The 20,202-nt window shown below is 35.6% G+C and overlaps 2 protein-coding genes across 2 annotated transcripts; one reads left to right on the forward strand and one right to left on the reverse strand.

Moving 5' to 3' along the window:
- Positions 1–19: 19 nt before the first annotated feature.
- Positions 20–14,078, reverse strand: LOC116297478 (putative methylmalonate-semialdehyde/malonate-semialdehyde dehydrogenase [acylating], mitochondrial). The gene is made up of 18 exons (XM_031705700.2): positions 13,924–14,078; positions 11,084–11,131; positions 10,779–10,856; positions 10,113–10,274; positions 9,390–9,468; positions 8,517–8,640; positions 8,411–8,441; positions 7,697–7,844; positions 7,101–7,165; positions 6,706–6,762; positions 6,089–6,148; positions 5,678–5,807; positions 4,737–4,834; positions 4,126–4,209; positions 3,230–3,304; positions 2,796–2,900; positions 2,025–2,123; positions 20–1,253 (listed from the first exon to the last, which is right to left on the reverse strand). Exons 1-18 carry the CDS (start codon positions 13,951–13,953, stop codon positions 1,095–1,097), a joined length of 1,632 nt encoding a protein of 543 aa, XP_031561560.2. The 5' UTR covers positions 13,954–14,078; the 3' UTR covers positions 20–1,094.
- Positions 14,079–15,555: 1,477 nt separating this feature from the next.
- Positions 15,556–20,178, forward strand: LOC116297480 (protein lin-52 homolog). Its single transcript, XM_031705702.2, has 6 exons — positions 15,556–15,703; positions 15,935–16,012; positions 17,516–17,553; positions 18,122–18,194; positions 19,267–19,350; positions 19,991–20,178. The coding sequence occupies exons 1-6, from the start codon at positions 15,685–15,687 to the stop codon at positions 20,053–20,055; spliced, it is 357 nt and encodes a 118-aa protein (XP_031561562.1). The 5' UTR covers positions 15,556–15,684; the 3' UTR covers positions 20,056–20,178.
- The last annotated feature ends 24 nt before the right edge of the window (positions 20,179–20,202 follow it).

The raw sequence follows: 20,202 nt of genomic DNA on the forward strand, positions 1-20,202 counted from the left end.
TACCACTGAAGAACGACGATAATTTGAAAAGTATTTTTTATTTTTTCCACGCGCTTTTTTAACATAGAATCGAGAATAAATGCCTTTAGACTGTTACGGCTGTTGAAGAAGGGAAAGGAAACAAGGAAACCAAGGAAACTTTTAACTACTTAAACAATAAATAAGTTAGAAAAGCCACAAGTCCCATTAGATTACACTCTAATGATTATACTATTTGACTACAGTGAGAGAGCTCGAACCGTCAACATTTCGAGTTTTTTGTTATTTCCAAAATACGTACTGTAAATCATCCCTTGAGCCAATCTAAAGTAAAATTTATTTTGATATCTCAGTGTATTTTAACTCTGCGTTTCATTTCAGAGGGTTTGAAACAGTAGAAAGTTCAGAAAATAATAACGTGAAAGAAACTCGAAGTACTCACGGTTCGAGTGTCCTTAAGGTAAAACTGACTTTAACAAAAATCATTACTTATTATTACATCATATTTTAAAAGCTTAGAGCGCAGTTCGTCCTTTTCTTTGTCAGTGTAGTTAAAGTGCTAGTCTTACGAAAATTACACCATCCCTGGAAATTGTAGCATATAAAACTAGATATGTAATATAGCTTACTGTCCAAATTCTTTTTTGATACGAGACTGGGAAGATGGTGCATTTAGCCGGTAAAGTTTGGCCGTTTGAGTCCGCCATTAAGCGATTGCGTTCCTGGTAACTTTTAGTGATTCGAAGAAAGTGACGTCATACGCGCCACCTTCAAAATTCCCGGCTATTCACAATGTGTAATTGCAACCAAATTTCGACTATTTTTGATTTAAAAACAGGCCTTAAACCAAATCATGTTTTCTTACAGGGAGTGCATTAGAGTCAGTGTGGATAAAAAGGATGCCAGTTGCGCATATGACGCCACACATAAATTAAAAATCGCTGCTCATAGAAATGGCGGACGAGCTTTTAACAATTTACGGAAGTAGAATTCAGACGGGAAAAGTTTCTTTTTCGAACCAATTATTGTTTATTGGTGAACATTATAACCTATTTAAGCATATACAAAATCGGGGATTTTTTTTGCGTCATTAATTTTTTCGTAAGACTAGCACTTTAATGAAGAGTTCGATATCGATAATACATTATTACAAAGTTATTTAACTCGCTTCTTATTTCATTTGAGGGAACGAAGTTCGAATTTTTTTGTGGCTTCGCGTCTTCGTCTCTCCACAGACTTGTTATTGTTTTTGTCCCAGTGTAGAAGTTAATTCCCTGAAACGCAGAAAAAAACGAAAATCCAGTGAACTGATGTACCTATTCGAGCCACGCAAATTCGCTAAAATTGAGAAGACAGTTTGTATTTGAAGAGGAAAATAATCGATTTTATGAATTCTTATCGAAAAATTTCATAGGAATGTATGGTAATTCTTATTATAAAGTTCCCGTTCTGATATTATGGCCCCCCAAGTTCCTTAAATTTGGATGCGCACGCAACCTTGAGAAAACGGTATATTTGAAAACACTTCAAAATCTAAGCCTTTATTCCAACTAGAAGGACCGTACGTCAAGTGGATTTAATTTACACCTTATAAAATCCTCTCAACTGAATATGAACTTAGAGAAGGAATCCCCGCGCCAAATCATGAGCACTCTTTGATGCTATTTTTAGAATCTTTGATGCTATTTTTAGAATCTTTAATGCTATTTTTAGAATATTTGATGCTATTTTTAGAATCATTTCAAGGTTTTGCTGAAACCGGAGTATCAGGACCCAGGGGAGGGAAAGGGAGTCTTCCCCCTCCCCCCTCTCCCCAATGGAGCCTAATGCTCATGTTAGTTTGAGAATGCTCACAGGACGTGAAACTGTAACAGGTATGAGATCTCAAGTCTATCAATAGTCATCAGCAGGCGTTTAAAATATGTAAATGTATCTACTCATGATCCTTGTCGGTCTCAGCTTTGTAGCTTTTCAGGTGCTTAACTTTATTCAAATGATCATAATAAAACCTAAAAGTTCAAAACAGAGGACAAGACTTGAAATACCTGTTTTCCATAGAAGTGAGCATCACCAAGGAAAGATCCACGTGATCCAGTGAAAGAGAACATTGGCAAAGGTACTGGGATTGGAACATTTACACCAATCTGGAGAGAGAGAATTCAGTTCATTCACACCCTTTGGCCTGTCTTATCAGTAAAATAAGTTTGGAACTTTTTTAATTCTAATTTTTTAAAATTCAATATTAAATTTCAGTTAAAAATAAACAGTTGAGTGGTACGCATAAAAGATCCACACGCATCCGGAAATTTTTGTATCCGGAAATTTTTTTTTGCGGATACGAAAATGTTCGCGTCCACACGCAGCGTATTCGAATTGTTTTCACTGTCCACACGTATCCGGAAATTTCTTGATCCGCCCTGATGCACACTAGTGCCTAGTCCCTTTGACGGATAGTTTTCTTATTGAGCATGCGTAAAATCGTGTTTGCGTCATCGTATTCGAAAATTTGCGGATACGACCGTCCACACGTATCCGTATTCTGAGCGCATTCGAAAATTTCCACTCTGGAGACTGTTTTCGAAAATTTCCGGATACGGATACAAACATTTCCGGACACGTGTGGACGCAAATCGTATCCGCAAAAAAAAAAAAATTGCGGATACAAAAATTTCCGGATACGTGTTTACCGGGCCTGAATGTTGTAATATGTGGTTTTAAAATGGGCCAAATTTGAAAACCCCTATGCAAAGCATGTGATGTCACTTACAAGCTATACCTTTCAACCAATCAGTACTTAGAAGTGTAACGTTAATTACCTGACCAACGTCGACTTTCTGTTGGAACTTGCGAGCGACGGCACCAGAGTTGGTAAATATGGCTGTGCCATTGCCATATGGGTTTTTGTTGATGATTTCTATTGCCTGGAGGGAAATATTATATCATAAGAATGATTGCACAAATATATTAATGATATATGACAATGATAAGAGGAATGAAACTTGTCAATGGAAAAAAGATAACATATTTAAGAATTCGGTGAAAAATCTGGGACAAAAAAGTGATTATTTAAGAAGTTACTTTAGTGTAAAATATGTAAATGACACTTAAACAAGACTTTTCAGCAAACTCCCAACTACAATCTGAAGAAATAGGAAACGGGCACTTGATGCTTTCTTCAAGAATAAAGCATGTGTGAATAAGATAAAAACAACCTGCAGTAAGCTCTAATGTAATGCAATTCTGTACATACGTCTTCCATTGTGTCGACATCCAATGCAACCAAGACAGGCCCAAAGATTTCCTCTGTGTAACACGTCATTTCAGGCTGGAAATTAATAGGCACCACGGTCAGTTTGTGAAATTTTTGACAATGTATTCATGCTTTAATAAAATCACAGATATCCATACAAAAGACGTTACTCTTTGGGGATTTTTATAGTTCTAGAAAATATCCATACCCCACCCACTGAGGAAGTTGGAAATTCTGGAGGGGAGGGGTTACAGAGAAATAATTTCTCTGTCACCCCTCCCCTTCGGAATTTCCAATTTCCTCAGTGGGTTGGGTATGGATATTTTCTGGAACTACACATTTCTTATATGGAATATTATAAAATAACTGTTTGGTTGATTGGTTTGGAGCGCGTGCTTTATGAGAGCACACTGCACGCGCGCGCACTTTTCGTTGCGTCATTCCTATCTATTATTGTAATTTTTATTTTATAAAAAAAATAAATAACTTGCTTGCTGTGCTGTGTGCAGTCATAAAGCACTTGGGGATTGGCAGAACACTCGAGAAGTGTCGAGAAGCACTCCGCTACGCGTCGTGCTCTGTAGAGTCCCAATTAAATTCCTCAATTTTGTTGAGTGTAAATAAACAAAAAATCACACAATCTTCTCGTAAGATTTGGAATTTATAGATACTCATGATGTTTTAAAAGTTCTCAAATTGGACTTGCCTAATTTTGAAAACTTTCAAAACATACTGTAACTTGTACCTATAGATTCTGAAAATTGTACTCGAGATCGTGTGATTTCCTATACAAATTCTAATTTCATCTTAAACTTTCATTTAAATTGGACTTCATGTGAGTACATAATGGAAAAGGTTGTTAATATTTTCAGACCAAACTGGATGTAATTACCAACCTTAACACCAGACAGGATAGTAGGACCAACAAAGTTACCATTTTCATATCCCTTTACAACAACATCTCTGCCATCAAGCTCCATCTACAAAGACCAAAAGACAATTTCTTTAATTTGCCTTCCAAAGTCATTTTCTATATTGCAATACGTTTGTTATGTAATAACAATAATAACTTTAATATTTTATAACACAAATATTTCATATGCATATGCTCACATGTGTGCATGCTTCTATATTATGACCTAATCAGTACAAATCAGTGTTTTCCCAATTTAGATGATTACGTCTTTCCTTTAGCCTCACTTGCTATGACTGGAATGGATGGATGAATGGATGGATGAATGGATGGATAAATGGATGGGATGGGATGGATGGACGGACGGATAAATGGATGGGATGGGATGGATGGATGGATAGATGGATGAATAGATGAGTATGGAATGAATGGATGAATGGATGAATGGGATGAATGGATGGATGGATGGGATGGATGGATGGGATGGAATGGATGGATGGGTATGGAATGGATGGATGAATGGGATGAATGGATGGATGGATGGATGAAGTGAATGGATGGATGGATGACTGAGATAAGGTATTTCAATCATACCTTAGCTCCTTGGTCCACACCAGACTGAACCAAGTCACAGATTCTCTTTTTGGATTGTGGTGAAATAACTGGTCCTAAGTCTGCTCCTGGTTGATCACCTTATTAGAAAAATAAAAATAACACCAGATAAATTACATTAATTTACGATAAGCTATGAATTTTTTCATGCATTTGTTCATTCATTTGAAAATTTTGCTCTAGTTGAAACATTTCCAGTTTGTGGTAGGACGAAAGACCTCAGATACCTTTGCATTTCAGTTAAGGTGTTATCCCCTTCAGAATTACCTATTTGCTAATCAGTATTATAAAATAACTGTTATAAATGTCACGCTCTGATTGGTTGAGAGTGTGTGCTTTATGAGAGCACACAGCACGCTCGTGCTTTTCCAGTTTTGTCATTTCGGTAATTTGTATTTTATAAAAGAAATAACCTTGCTTGCTGTGCTGTGTGGAGTCATAAAGCACTTGGGGATTGACTGAACACTCGAGAAGTGTCGAGAAGCACTCCGCCATGAGTCGTGCTTCTCCTAACACTTCTCTCGTGTTCTGCTAACCCCTGCGCACACAGCATGCACCCGCACACACAGCATGCGCGCGTGTTTTCTATTTCTTCAAGGTTAGATTAAAACCATTGATGTGTGATTCCTGGCATCTTGTCATCCTACTTTTCAAACTTTAGTTGGATGTTGGTATAGGAATGACTGATATAGAGGAGTGTTGAGGTGATATCTTACGATTGAGCTCAGCGAATGAGTAAGATATTCTGTTTAATATATAGTTATCAATGAAATATCATTTTAGTAGATTTTTCCTATCATATTTAATGCGATTCCTAAGAATTTTTACCAATGGTGACATCTTCACATCTAAAGATATCGCTTTTTAGTAGTGAGAAAGATAGATATTTCATTGATAATATTATGTATTAAAATAAATAATACCTGCATTGACTTGAAGTTTCCTGGCCTTCTCGACAATCTCTGGGATCCATTCTTTAGTCTCTCCTACGAAGATAGCAGTAGACAAGGCCATACACCTCTGACCTGCAGCTCCAAATGCAGCTCCTATTAACTGGGGAAATATATATAAACGCTTATCAAACTCATTAATAACTCATGAGAGAATAAGAGAAAAATATCAAATGCCTTTGGTGGGAATTGAAACCACGTACTACTACTAATAACTCATAACAATAATATAATAACTATAATATATATAACTATAATAACTATAATAACTCATGAGGAAAATGCAATAGAAACCATAACCATGGACGAGTTTGCAATTATTTGGGTAAAGAATCGTCCTGTTTTGCAAACAACTTTTTTATAAACTAAAAAAGCTGGACATACTTGATTTATGGTGCTTTCTTTACTGGCATCAGGCATGATGACACCATGGTTTTTGGCTCCCTATAAAACAGACAGAATCTTGGATTAGATGACAAGCTTCAGTAAAAAATTATATATCAATCCCATTAAGAGTACTTGTATTTTCAAGGGGTGGGGATGGTCTAAAGGGATGTATTCAAAATCCATTGGTGAAGGTGGGGATGGCTCAGTGCTAAACTGAGGCTGAGATGGCATCAAAATTGGGTGCAAGGGCAAGGGTAGCAGGAAGTGACAGGAGGTCACGAAAGTGCATAAGGGTTGCCCTTTAAGGGTGAGTAACTAGACACATTTATTGAGCTGCACGTACAACAAGATCAATAATCAATGAAGAATTAAACTTAGTTTAAATATAGCTGGTGTATAATTTATTACACATTATATATTTTGATAATCTTATACTTCATGACAAGCTGAGTTCTTCTTCAACAATCGAGAGGCTGTTGAACAACCCAAGGCCAATACTTGACATCCAACACTCAATCACTCATTTACTGATACAGTATTTGGTTGGTCATAAAGCTAAGTACACAGCATAACTAACAATATAAGGGTATAAGTAATGTGAGTGTGTCACCTACCATGTTACTCTGTACTCGCTTGCCACCCTTGCTGCCCCGTTCATAGATGTACCTTCCCTGTAAAAGAAAGACATTATATCAATCGCTAAAATACTTTGTTAACTAGCTCTCCCTTGTTTATATGAGCTGCCTCAGAAAATATGCTGACAACAGTGAATCAAAGCATATTTTCTATTTTAAAAGAAACTATGGAAAATAACACTGTTTTCATATTGCTACACTCTCAGGATTATCGGCCAACTACCATCAATCAAATAAATCGTTCAGTACCATTACATACTCTACCATTCTTTTATTGACAGGAATTTGCCCAATTTCTCAGTCATGACTGTTGTATCCATCAGTGTGTAGCACTAAAAGCAGTCAATGGTGAACTATAAATTGAAATTACTCACAGCTTGGTCGGACCCTACAAATGAGATAGCCTTAATAGTTGGGTCGTCGCAGATGAAAGTGACAGCTAAAATAGATAATGAAAAGGTTAGTTGGTGTCACTGTAGAAATTATTCAAATTTATAGATACATAGTCCAGGAGTATATACTAATAATTAATGTGTTAAAATTCCAGCTGCCGTAGCAAGTCACTACCCTAGGTGTTGAGTGGAGGCCACCCACAAATTTAAAAAAGATAATGTTGCTAATTTTGTTTTGCTAAGTCTGCAAAATTTTAGGGAAATAATGGGTGTGGAAAGCAGATGGCATGCCCTACTAATGTGTTGCCTCTCACCAATGCGACCTGGGTTCAAGTCCTGTTGGGCTTGGTGTTGTATTTGAGTAGAGTTGTAGAGCCCTAACCCTCAGGTGCTTCAATGGTTTTTCTCCAAGTCCTTCATTTTTCCTCACGCCGCAAAAATCAACTCCTAAATCCTAATTTGATCTATCGGCTGCCTTAACAATTGAGTTCCAAAACCTGTTAGGCACTATGCCATCCACCCAGGAGTAGCAAATGCATTAGAAGAAGTTGTTATTTGTGGTGTTTGCATTCACTTACCGTCTCTTGCTCCATGGATAACATTCACTACACCATCAGGCATTCCAGCATCCTGCGCCATCTTCAACAGCATCATACATGCACCAGGATCTCTTTCCGAGGGTTTAATGACGTATGTGTTACCACAAACAACAGCTACTGGAAACATCTAGGGTTCATAATGAGTATAGATTAGCAACTAGCCAGTTAGCTTCATTTGGCACTAGTCTGTTGTGTGGGAGATCATGGATTCAAGCCTCAGCCGGACCAAACACTCATGGACTTATGAATATCTAAGTAGAAGGTGCTGCCTTTGCTCTTAAAATATCCATAAATGGTTAGACCTTCGGCATGCACATAAGTATCTGAATGTCAGCTGTACAGAAATAAGAAATATGTTGCATTACAGATAGGATAAAAAGCAACTTTTATTTTTGGTTTCTGGTTTCTTTTGCATTGGGATTTCTACCAAAGCCACAGTTAAAGCCAAGATAGATTTTCAACAATGCTATCCCTGATCTTTTATCACATAATTTATAACGTGTTTTCGGCAGAAACAAATCTAAACATCTAAGCTAGCAATAGCTTTAACTGTCAATCATAAATATCAAACACATGGCAGCTGGGAACTGACTGCATATACCACCCACCTAATTGCCCATTTATGTAATATAATATATGCAAATAGTACAAGGTATTTTGTTTTTGGATAATGACGTTCAATATTTTACTTACCCAAAGTGGAATCATAGCAGGAAAGTTGAACCTAAAATTATTTTTAAAAAAATATTATTTTTGTTGTTGTCATTGTCATTATTATCATTATTATTATTATACTTACGGAGTGATTCCAGCACAAACACCCAAAGGTACTCTGTAGGAATAAGTATCCATGTCTTTGGTGACAGACTGCATTGTCTCCCCCATTTGAAGAGAGGTGATGGAGCATGTATGCTCAACGACCTCTGCAAACGAAAGCACCAAAGCAATGTCAAGGGTGGATATAAATGCTCCGATTTTGCATTGAGTGGTATCATGGTAGTGATGGTGTTGAAAGGCAGGAACAATGCAATGTTTTTGTGTGACAATAGGTTTAACTTCCCCAAGGTGAAAATCATAATTAGACATAATAGACAAAACTGTGGTTTGCACTCTTACATGTAAGGATATAATTATAAAAAAAAAACCATTTTTTAAGCAAAAATAGCAGGAATGTTTTAATTTTCTGACTAAAAATGACTGACGATTATCTCTTTGGTTTTGAACATATTTTAACGAGTTTCAAATTTGCTTATTAAAGTTGTCCATAATTTTTTCCCCATATTCCTTATTTTCAATTTAATTTCCACTAAATTGGTAACATGATTTGTTTTTCCGCCAAAAATTGTAATATTGTTGTGTAATAATATTCTAATAATAACAACTTAAAAAGAATAAAAATGTTATTCTGGCGAGTACTCTTCACATGTGAAAATTAAACTTGATAGGACTTTTGTAAAAAGTTATTAAAATCCATGCTTAAAATAGCAGAATTTAGTACTGTTCTAGTCCAAGGCATTGCTGATTTTCCCAATAACAAGGCTGCTGTGAAAACCACTCTCTGTTAAACTACACTAGTCTCCAGCAAAAAAGAGGTCAAATCCATACCTGGGTTATGATAATATTTCAGGAAAAAAGAGACATAAATGAAATTTGAAAATAGAATATTTCTTACGTAATCCTCTCAAGATATCTCCCTCTGCATCTGGAAGTGTCTTTCCTTGCTCTAGTGTTATGTTGTGGGCAAGTTCTTTCTGTTAAACGAAGATAGTATAATAATTGTCGTTTAATTTATTTCATATACTACAATTACAATATATACGGTCCAAACAACACAGCCCAAGACATCTGGGTTTTTGGCTTCTGTCAATCAAAAAGCTACTAACTCATGATCAGATCATTGAAAATGTGATTGACTAAAGCCAAGGCATCTCATATTCAAAATAAAACAAAAAAATTATAGACAGCACTAGAGCTGAAAATCTCAGTGTTGTAAGTGTGCAGTGCCTTAACCGTGAGTTTTTAGAATTTTAATTGGCTGATTTTTTTCTCACACAATGTGATTGGTCTGACAGTGCCATGACCTTGTCCGCACCATGCTATGTTGTGTATTTGATTGGATGGAGAATAAATTCTCGCGCAAGGTGATTGGTCTGGCGTATGCCTTGCCGTGTCATGACCGTGTTTGTGCCATGAGGTTTTCACAGTCATACAAAAACTGCTCTATGCTGTGAAACATCTATGCTATATGTAGAACACCAAACTGTAAAAATGTAATTTCGCTACTCGCCACTTTATAAATATTTCATTGGCATTCCATAATATTTAAGAATTTAGCTGCCATATCAATAAGAAAGCTTTTGTGAATATATGAACGCAGAGCAGAATCAGAATTTACCATGTTTTCCTTGATGAGTTGTTGAAACTTAAACATGATTTGTTGTCGTGCCAATATCGATGTTTCAGACCAGGCAGGGAAGGCTGCTGCGGCTGCGTCTACGGCAGCTTGCATCTCTTCTGGTGTGGACTCTGGTACCCGTGTGATTACTTCATTTGTGGCCTGTAAAAGTGAAGCAATTTAAGTGGGATTCCTGATCAGTGATTTGCAGTGCCGCTTGAAGTTCCCATTATGTACCATGTAGAGATTTTACAGACCTTTTATTGTATAACACCTTAGTAGTGGATTCATTCAGGATATCACACACACAACCACACTATTTATATACTAGGTACACCATGGTATACCATGTATAGATTTTACAGACCTTTTATTGTATAACAATAACTAGTGAATTCATTCAGGATATTGCACACACAACCATACTATCTATATACTAAGTATCATCACCATCACCTTTGTTCTACATATCAACAACATCATCACGTAGTATCATGTATCATCATTGTGATCATCATCGTCCTCATCATTATAGCATTATTATCATCAATATTCCTGATCCTTCACCTATTCCTCCTCTTTCACCATCCTTCTCTTTCTCTTCCTCTTCCTCTTCCTCCTCCTCTTCCTCCTTCTCACCATCACTATCATCATTTTAAAACTTACTGGATTGTGAAGATCAATCCATTTAGAAGTTTTGGACTCCATGAATTTTCCATTTATAAAAAGCTTGGTGGTTGCTGGCTGTAAACACAAACGTTTTAAAAAGGGATGAGGCTTTTCAGTTACAATTCAAAAAAAACAGCAGTGGAAAGGGGTAGGGTGACCAAAGTATCAATAGTATTTATCAAAAAAAAATTACGCATGACATCACCAGATTGAAGTTACATGTTGTTTTTAATTCGTTATAGATTAGATATCTACACGATGATGTACTGTAAAATAATTTTGTTTAATGAAAATATATTTACCGTTCCATTACTCATGTATCGTCTGCATGCTGTAGACAATGGAGATGCCTGCAGAAAATACAAATATACTTTTACCTTCAGTAAACCAGCATTATCAATACAATATATATACCTAATTGAAAAAAGGTTTTCCGGTTCAAAAAAAGGTCATACACATTTCCCCAAAATCCTTTTCGGTCTTAGCTTCAATGATATGACCTTCTCGAACCCGACTCGTTTTTTCAATTAGGTGTATATTTACACAAATATTATATGAAATGAAAGTTTTTCTAATTTTTTTATATTCAAAGCATCTGGCAGAGTGTGAGGCTGTGATTCTGCAATATTTACTTCAAATCACACTAAATCACACTATTTATTATTTCTCACATTATTTTTTGTTTCCATACTATTGGTCATATCCTACTCAATTTTCAAAAAATAACCACTTGAGAAAAATTCCTGTGCCCTAACTTACTCTTTCTAGAAATTATTCACATGGTTAAATAAGGTTGAACTTTTTAGCAATTTGACTTTGTCCTAGCAATAGTTGCTATATTATAGAAAGAAGGTTTCTGTCTTTGTAAAAATATATAAATAATAGTGTTGTTAGATTAGGATGTGGTATGTCTGTTTGAAAATGTTTCTACAATGTCTTTGCTGATACACTTGAGGAATGCAAAGGTGAGAGTGTCTGAAGCAGGTGGTTTAGGCATGGCAACAAAAATCCAAGAAGATACATGTAAGATGTTGATGTCGTTGTATTGATTGGAAACCAGCAATAGTCAGACTAGCAAAACCCAGGTTATGAATACAGAGGTTTTATGGAAAGATCCGATTCCTTCTATCTTCCTCTTACCTGCTTCTAGTAATCTTAATCTGACATAAAGGGCCACTTGGACGAAAATCGCTCCAAAATTAAAACTCTTTCATTCGAGCTGGAACTTTGCTGAAATAATCTAGGATACATTAAGAACCACCCACTGGATTATCTTTCTGATATTCGAAAGGAAAGGGCCAAAATTTTACGATTTATTTTCGTCCGCCATTAATTTCTTTGAATCACAGAATTCGACTCAAGAAGACTGGCACGAGTACTTATGACGTCATTTACTCAACCCAAACCAAAACATTGGTGGGTAATGTATGTGCCATGTTCGTAAAACTCGGTTTATTTGGTTTATTCAGAAAATATATGTTTCATTCGGTTTCCTAACTACTATATGACCAAACAATGTCTAGGCGCTGAAATTTTTCAGTTTCAATAATACTGACGATCATAATTCGAAAATTTCAATACATCTCGGCAAGCCAAGAATCACAACAAAGTAGGACGCATGGACGAGATTCTAGCGGTTCCATCGCGCGAAGTGACTGAGATATTCGGGATTCGAATCATTTTAAGGATAACAATTTTTCAAGGTATATTTACATACAAGGGCAAAGAACAACCCCACAATTTGGGTCCGCGAGACATCCGACACAATGAAAGAAAAATCTACGAGCTGAGTGACAGACGCCGCTGTCGCGCGAGTAATAAATAAGAAACCTTTGACATGTTCTATTACAAAGATGATATTAGATAATCGTATGTTTGTACCTATTCAATGCATAATAAACATTTTGAAGCAAATAATAACCGTTCTGTAGTAAATCAGCTAGGAGAATTACGAGCTCACATTCTAAATTATTCGGCACATAGATCTAAGTATATTGTCACAAATCTTTATATCACAACGCAGAATTCAAAAGGCAATCGGTTGTTTTCATAACATCAATCACTATTAGATTACATTGAAACTTCAAATTTAAGATCTTTATATCATGGACAGTAGGTAGCAAATACAAATAATGAAATGAACGTAAGGAATTTTTATGAAAACCTTTCCCAAGCATTGCTTCTTCTTCTAGTTCGGCTTCATCTTCATACATTACAATTTATGGTTCTAACTCTTCAGGATTGACAAAGCGAGCGTCCAAAGGAGTTTCCATCATATTTGAAGAGGTATCAAAGGTTTAAAAAAATCTGTTTAGATTTTCTTTTCACGATAACGCGTTTAAAACATCAAATAAACTTCAGGTAATTTAACAAGAAATGTATAGTCAAAACGACGCTAACATGACAGTGTTGAGTAAATGACGTCACAGCGTAAAACTGCTGTACATAATGACTCGTTGGCCGTGACACAAAGAAATTAATGGCGGACGAAAATAAATCGTAAAATTTTGGCCCTTCCCTTTCGAATATTAGAAAGATATTTCAGTGAGAGGTTCTTAATGTGTTCAAGATTATTTCAGCAAAGTTCCAGCTCGAATGAAAGAGTTTTAATTTTGGAACAATTTTCGTCCAAGTGGCCCTATAAGAACTGAGACTACACATTCTATATAAGTTTTTACATTGTAAATGCTTTTTTCTATATTTGCATAATAATATGTTAACTTATATATATATACATATATAAGGTCATATAAAGTATATGAGAAATGGTTCAATAGGATCTAAGCATTTACCAATAGCTTAAACATCGTTGGGAGTACAGAGATTGCATGCATACAGCATGAGTTAAAGCCAATAAAATGACGGTACATATACTATAAATATGCCACAGCAAAATGTATACCAAACAATTTAAGCTTATTGCTATTACAGCAGCAAGCGTTATTATGTTTACAAAAACACAATAAATACGACAGATAGAATTCTGAAATTATCATTAGATCAGCTTACTGTACGTGACAAGCATGACTTAATATTAATTTTTAGCTCAGTTTCCAAGAGTTATGCAATATAACTCCTCAGAATTTTTTTCTCGACATAAAATTACAAAGTAACTTAACCTAAAGGAAAAACAATAACTTACCTTACGGCTTAGAGATATAAATCGATACATGGTTTGGAATAAAATAAGAGAATATTTGTTCAAATGACTTCCACACACGTGAATCTATCGACACCAACGTGGAATCTATGAAGAGAAAGGGACGCTGTGACGATGAGCTCAGACAAACATGACAAGGAGGGGCCTGGGATGTGAAGTAAAACCACAGGCAGCCCAAGATCTGTACTTGTATAGAGAATGATTGGGTATTTTTTTGGATGGTATTTTATATAAAAAATATAAGAATACAATTTACGAACTTTGGTTCGACGTCCTTATCTGTTGGTTCTTATGTACTGTGCTCAATTTTAGGCGATTTCGATGGGTTTTCTTTGTTGTATCCATCCCCGAATGGCTACGAATCAATGTCACAGTCACGGTTAAAACAGAGTTGGCATAAGATTTTAGAATGTTTGGACTGTTTTTTTTTTCGAATGGAAGAAGCCATTTAACCTTACTTTTGATGAAAAATACCCCATACTCGATTTTGATGAAAAGTATCCCCTAACTGATTGTGGAGTATCAGTCTACCTCTTAACAAAACTTGACTTGCGCAGTTTTATTTGCATATAGCGATCGAGTCGATATCGCACGTACTTACGCCTTCCGTGGCGATTTCAATTTTTTATTTTTTTTTCTTTCACAGATATTATGCGCGAGGGCTGGAGGGGGAGAAGTTGAGATGGGCTTAGCCATAATTATTTTCGACATATCATACTTCATATGTCGCTTATTCCTGGCTATGCCAGAGTTTGTGTTCCACTCTCTACTTCTGTTCAATATATTGAACGCGTTCAATCAAAGACAAGCACTTACAAATTCAATTAAATTTTACCATGGTTACACTACTATTTTACAAAACCTAATATATATTATATTTTAAGGTTTTAGGCAAGGATTTAACTTCCGACATAAAATGTCTTTTTAATATCGCGATAAAATGTGTCCAAACTTTTTCTCAAACTTGTTGTTTGTCGCTTCGTTCAAAATGACTGTAACGGTTAGAAATCCTTTTTCATTAGCTTCGGCTTCGTTTACAATTGTTTAATGATACGACCAACTATAAGGATAAAGAATAACGGGCTTGGTTCGCGATTGAATGGTGCGTCATTAGGAAAAGACTACATCCCGGGCGTAGAGTGCATTTTCCGGCCCCCTAACAGACCAAATTACATACATTTACTGCATTTTATGTGGTCCTTCTCCGCCCGGGATATATTTTTCACCTGTAGTTTAGCGCAAAGTTTATAAGCAGTAAGAAATGCACGGTACCAGGATCCAGAACCGTGTTTAAGGTACGGACGAGACCGTGTTAAGACACCCCTCATTCTCGGGATTAAACATAAATGAAAAAATATATCATATTAAAGTCTTTGTCCACGAGGTTAGCAATTCAAATAAAACCTTATATATTAAGAAACCAAACTGTAATATATAATCAAATAAAATGTATGAAATAATTGGAATATATAATTTCTTTACTGAAAAGTATAAAACGAGAAAGAAATAAGAAGAAGAAGAAGAAGAAGAAAAAAAAACCTAGGCCCTCTCGGTATTCTTCTATTTCCAACTCTTCTCGATTTGAGCGGTAGCGTAGGATTGGGTACTAGTTCTTTTCGCGGAGAAGTCAAACGTTGTTTTGTTTGATTTGTAGGAAAAATCTTAATTTTTACCCAAAAAATTTGCCTAATTCACTGCTTTCTCTGATGTTTTAAGTACCTGTACTATTAGACGCAACAAATCATGGAATCTCCGAGTCCTGGTAAGCAAATTTGTCAAAACAATCTTGATTATTTTGTTGGAAAATTCAACTACTTGACGTTCATTACCTAGCTTAACTTTTAGTTTTCCTTTCAATCTAATCTTAATATTAGAGTAAATTTTAGCTAAATTAACAAAATTAAAATATTATTCCCTAAAGGAAACAGACTCAATCAAAGTCATGTTATTAAAATGCTTGATAGTTATTGTTTTCGTTGTTTTTCCCCCTCAGAACATGACCAGAGCTTGCAAGGGTTGCTGAGCTTTGAGAGGCTTGACCGTGCCTCACCTGATCTGTGGCCGGAACAAAGTATGAAGAAAGAATAGGGTGATAAAGGGGGGTTATGAATCATGTTTCTCCAAAGAAATGAGATGGTCAAATCAAGTTTCTTTTGATACACCGAACAAAACCAGTTTTAAAACTGGTTCTTAACCTGGTACATGTGCACGAGCAAATGTAACACACCATGGTGCCAAATGTTGTTTGACGAGAGTGGCTGTCAAAATCATGACAGCGTTGCTAAGTTACCCCACGCAGGCACGACGAGTATAACGTCCTACATCGGCAGAGTCTATTTTTCTCACACTCCACCTAAACAAAAGGAAAATAGGCTCTGCTAACAAGGGAAATAGGGATTTGATTTGCACTCATTTTCATAAAGAATGAACGCATGGCCCTAGAAATCTGGGTGTTTTGGATATGTCATTCAAATTTTCAAGTTCAAACGATAAGCAAAATAAATGAAAATATCCATATCATGTAAAGGAGAATCCAACATACATTTTCAGAAAATGTATTGCTAACAGTAAGAGTGCGCATAGCATGCTTGGAAATTCTTTTGTGGAAAGCCATTCCGGTATTTTTTAGCATATGGTCAGAACACGTTTGGTGTTGTTCGTCCACTTTACAGTAGATGTAAATGACAGTACATAAGGAACAGCATGCGCCTATTTCAAAAACATTGTCAGTCTGAGATCTGAAATCTCTGAGAGCAAGTAACACGCTGCAAAATGTAATATATTCAAGTGGAACATTGTAGTTTCATTTTAAATTGCAATACGAAGCATGGCCATTTGAGTTTAGATGAAATTGTTCAATTTTTGGCAAGAAAACATAATTAAATACAAAAATTCTGTTTAGTCTCAGATCACACATTTCAAATCTCCGACCGAAAACTTTTTTTGAAGTAGGCGTATATTTTAAAACTCTGGGTATTGCAAAGTTTTATTTATCCACTTCTTATCTTTACAATACAGTAAAAACCTGCATATAAGAACCTAAAATTTAAGAACCTGTTAGGCTAAAATTTCATTTTTAAGCACCCTTCACATAAGAACCATTTTAGGCTAAAATCCTAAAACAGGTTCTTATTTTAAAAAAATAAGTAAAAAATAGAATCAATCTTTTCAAAAATGTGTTTACAACACAGTCTGTACACAATAATGCTATAAACACTACTGTACATGGTTACTGTAAAGAACATGTCCTCATTGAATAAAAAAATCCAACTTAAAATGAAACTGAGATGAACCTTTTATTTCCTAAGCCTCCAAGAATACTGTAATTGGAAATTAAAGACCAGACTACAGTATTCAAAAATACTACTTTATTTCTTGAAGAAAAGTTAAGAACCTAATTAAGAACCTACTAGTTAGCCTAATTTAACACTAAATACCATTTATATAAGAACCTGTTTAGGCTAACTTGAAAAAATCTAGGTTCTTATATGCGGGTTTTTACTGTATTTGGTGTCAGGTTTGGGTATCCTTAGTTTATCATGACTTAAATGTTTTATCTTCTTCTATTCTTCAGTTCCTGGTGTTTCAGACTTCGCATCTCTAACTGCAAGTGTAAGTTCATGAATCTTTTTAGGTGCATAAAATCATATTTTAATTTTAATAATCCAGTGTTAAGTTTTTGCTTAGTTAGAGCGGATACAATTAAACTGTGAAATAAAATCAAACTAAATACTAACTAATAGTATCTATTTAGTGACTAATAGTCACTATTACTCAACCAGAACATTTATTAAACAAAAGACACAAATGGTCTCTTGTGTATTTGTCTTTGTATGATGAATGTTCTGGTTGAGTGATAGCAACTATTAGTCACCAAATAGACACTATTAGTTAGTATTTAGTTTGATTTTATTTCACAGTTTAATATTGCATCCGCTCTATTACTTCTGTTTTTATTGCTATGCGCTGATAAACACTAAAGTCACAACAAGGAAGTCGGGCAGTAGACTACCATCAATCAAATAAGTATTGTTCGGTACCTCTACATACAGTACTCTGAGTGACTGCAGTCTAATGCCTGATTTTCCTGTCATGACGGAATGTCTCAATCAGCGCATACCAATGAAAACCTTGGTTAAATTAATTTGTACTTTTGATAATTTTTCTCTGTCATTTTCAGCCATATTCACTGAGTAGTAGTCCACCAAAATGGCTGACTGAGCTTGAAAAAGATGATATGGATATGCTACAAGGTAAGTGATTTATTCTCGTGGCTCTAAACATAACAGTAGACGTTTCAAATCATTCGACCTTTTCTGAGAAGAGAAAAAGGTGCATTATGGTCTAGCTTGGGTACGAAAACCTTTTTTTCTTCATGTGCCCTATGTGGCGTTGTTCGTACTGAAGATAGACCACAATGAAGTAACACTTGATTAGTAATGTAAAAGAACTATAGATGAAACTCATGAACAGATTATCTCATTGTCAAGGAAATTATGCATGTTTTTAGGTAAAAAACATACTTAAATGTTTTGGGTTTTATCCACAGACTGTTTATCTATTTCAAATCATGTGTCACTCCATTGAGTATTGTAATGTATATAACACTTGACGAGATAGATCTGTAAATATGCATGAATATTATGGAGGGTCTTATTCTCAAGGAAATGACATGAAGTTTAATTTTCATACATTAATAATTCATGAGTAAACCAGCCAATCAATGGGCTATTTTTTAGGTCACATGATGTTACTTGAAACCTGTTAAAGTCCTGTGAAAGGACTAAATTTGTTCAAGTCCTTGAACCGGATCAAAATTAATTCAGTTCAGAGACATATCTGTCCCTTAAGTCTTTCAATCCTAAACAAATAACCTCCTGAATTATTAATGAGTATGAAAAGTCATTTCAAAGCCTACAAATTGGACTGGACAGGATTTCAAGCCCTTGCAATTAGTTCCAGTTCTCTGCTGCACCTTGAACGGGAACTAATTGCTTGGACTTGAAATCCCGTCCAGTCCTCATTGTCGGCTTTGAAATGTTACATAAAAAATCATGCCAAACGATCATATGTTTTTGGGTTTATTACATTATTGCTATTTGATGACAAGTTTGTCTTCGGATACCAAGGTGCCTTCCTATCATAATGGTCTAATACTATTTGTGAAACTGGGACAAAGACAACTTAAATGTCTGGTCTAAATGTGGCAGTGCACTCATGTAAGGGGATGGCCTCAGCTTCGTACTTGCTATGTTTTCCTCAGTGTCCCCATGCACATTTTCTGGTGTACTGATTAAACTTCACCACACGCTTGATTGTTAACAGAATTTGGAAGCCTCACAACCTCGCAACTAATGGAAAAAGTCAGAGGGCTGCAAAATCTAGCTTTTCAACTTGGTCTCGATGAAGGTATAGTTTATGTTATATCTATGGCTTACCCTTCAGACTCAGTCAAGTGGCATGTCACTTCAAATTTACCCCAAGACCAGATCTAGGACTTTGAGATGGGGGTTTATGAAATTAAGAAGGTGGACCTTTTTAATAATATTTATTATACAACAAACTACTGGTAATTCCCTATTCCATAATTCCCAGGGATTAGCCCCACGCCCTAATTATTAAAAATTGCTTCTTAGCCTCCAACTTTAAAAAGGTACTCTGCCGTCCAGTTTGTGGTCATGGTCCATGTTGAATCCCCCCCAGGCATATGAACATTTTTCAGTATTCCTTGGGAAGGTCAATTCAGATTGAATCAAAACTTGCCATTTCTCTCTGGAAGGCAGTTACAGTATTCCAATTTTCTTCCATACAAACTTTGTAATTTAGTTCTGAGACCCCCCCAAGCCCTCTGAAATTCCAAATTTCTGTGTGTGGAGAGAGGGAGGGGGGGGGAGGGGGCGTATAGATAATTCTCTAACTCAACATTCTTGACTGATAGCTGTGAAAAACCAATTCCACAACAAACAGTGAAATGTTGGAGTAATCATAGCTAAAAATCCATTGCTTTCCATAACCATCACTGATAAGAAATAGTTCGTTCCCCTTTCAGCCAGAGAAATGACAAGAGGAAAATTCCTGAACATTTTGGAGAAAGGATCTTCAAATCGACGGTGACTTAGATAATGTCAGTAATATTTTATTGATAAATTAAAGTTATTTTAAATTGCACCAATATTTGTTAACCAGTACCTTTGAATAACTAAACTCATCATATTAAATTAAATCTGTTCTTCAGTACATTTTTTGTCTTTTATTATTATT

Source organism: Actinia tenebrosa, unplaced genomic scaffold, assembly GCF_029948245.1.
Source record: "Actinia tenebrosa isolate PJP-AT-01 unplaced genomic scaffold, QUT_ActTen_1.0 PGA_scaffold11__36_contigs__length_13525064, whole genome shotgun sequence".
Lineage (NCBI taxonomy): Eukaryota > Metazoa > Cnidaria > Anthozoa > Actiniaria > Actiniidae > Actinia > Actinia tenebrosa.

Coding starts and splice junctions, on each gene's coding strand:
- LOC116297480 (XM_031705702.2), top strand. Junction 16,013..17,515: donor TGATCTGTGGCCGGAACAAA/GTATGAAGAAAG, acceptor TCTATTCTTCAG/TTCCTGGTGTTTCAGACTTC. Junction 18,195..19,266: donor TGATATGGATATGCTACAAG/GTAAGTGATTTA, acceptor GATTGTTAACAG/AATTTGGAAGCCTCACAACC.
- LOC116297478 (XM_031705700.2), bottom strand. CDS start 13,953: ATGTATCGATTTATATCTCTAAGCCGTAAG. Junction 10,275..10,778: donor GGATTGATCTTCACAATCCA/GTAAGTTTTAAA, acceptor TCACTTTTACAG/GCCACAAATGAAGTAATCAC. Junction 7,166..7,696: donor TATCCATGGAGCAAGAGACG/GTAAGTGAATGC, acceptor TATCTATTTTAG/CTGTCACTTTCATCTGCGAC.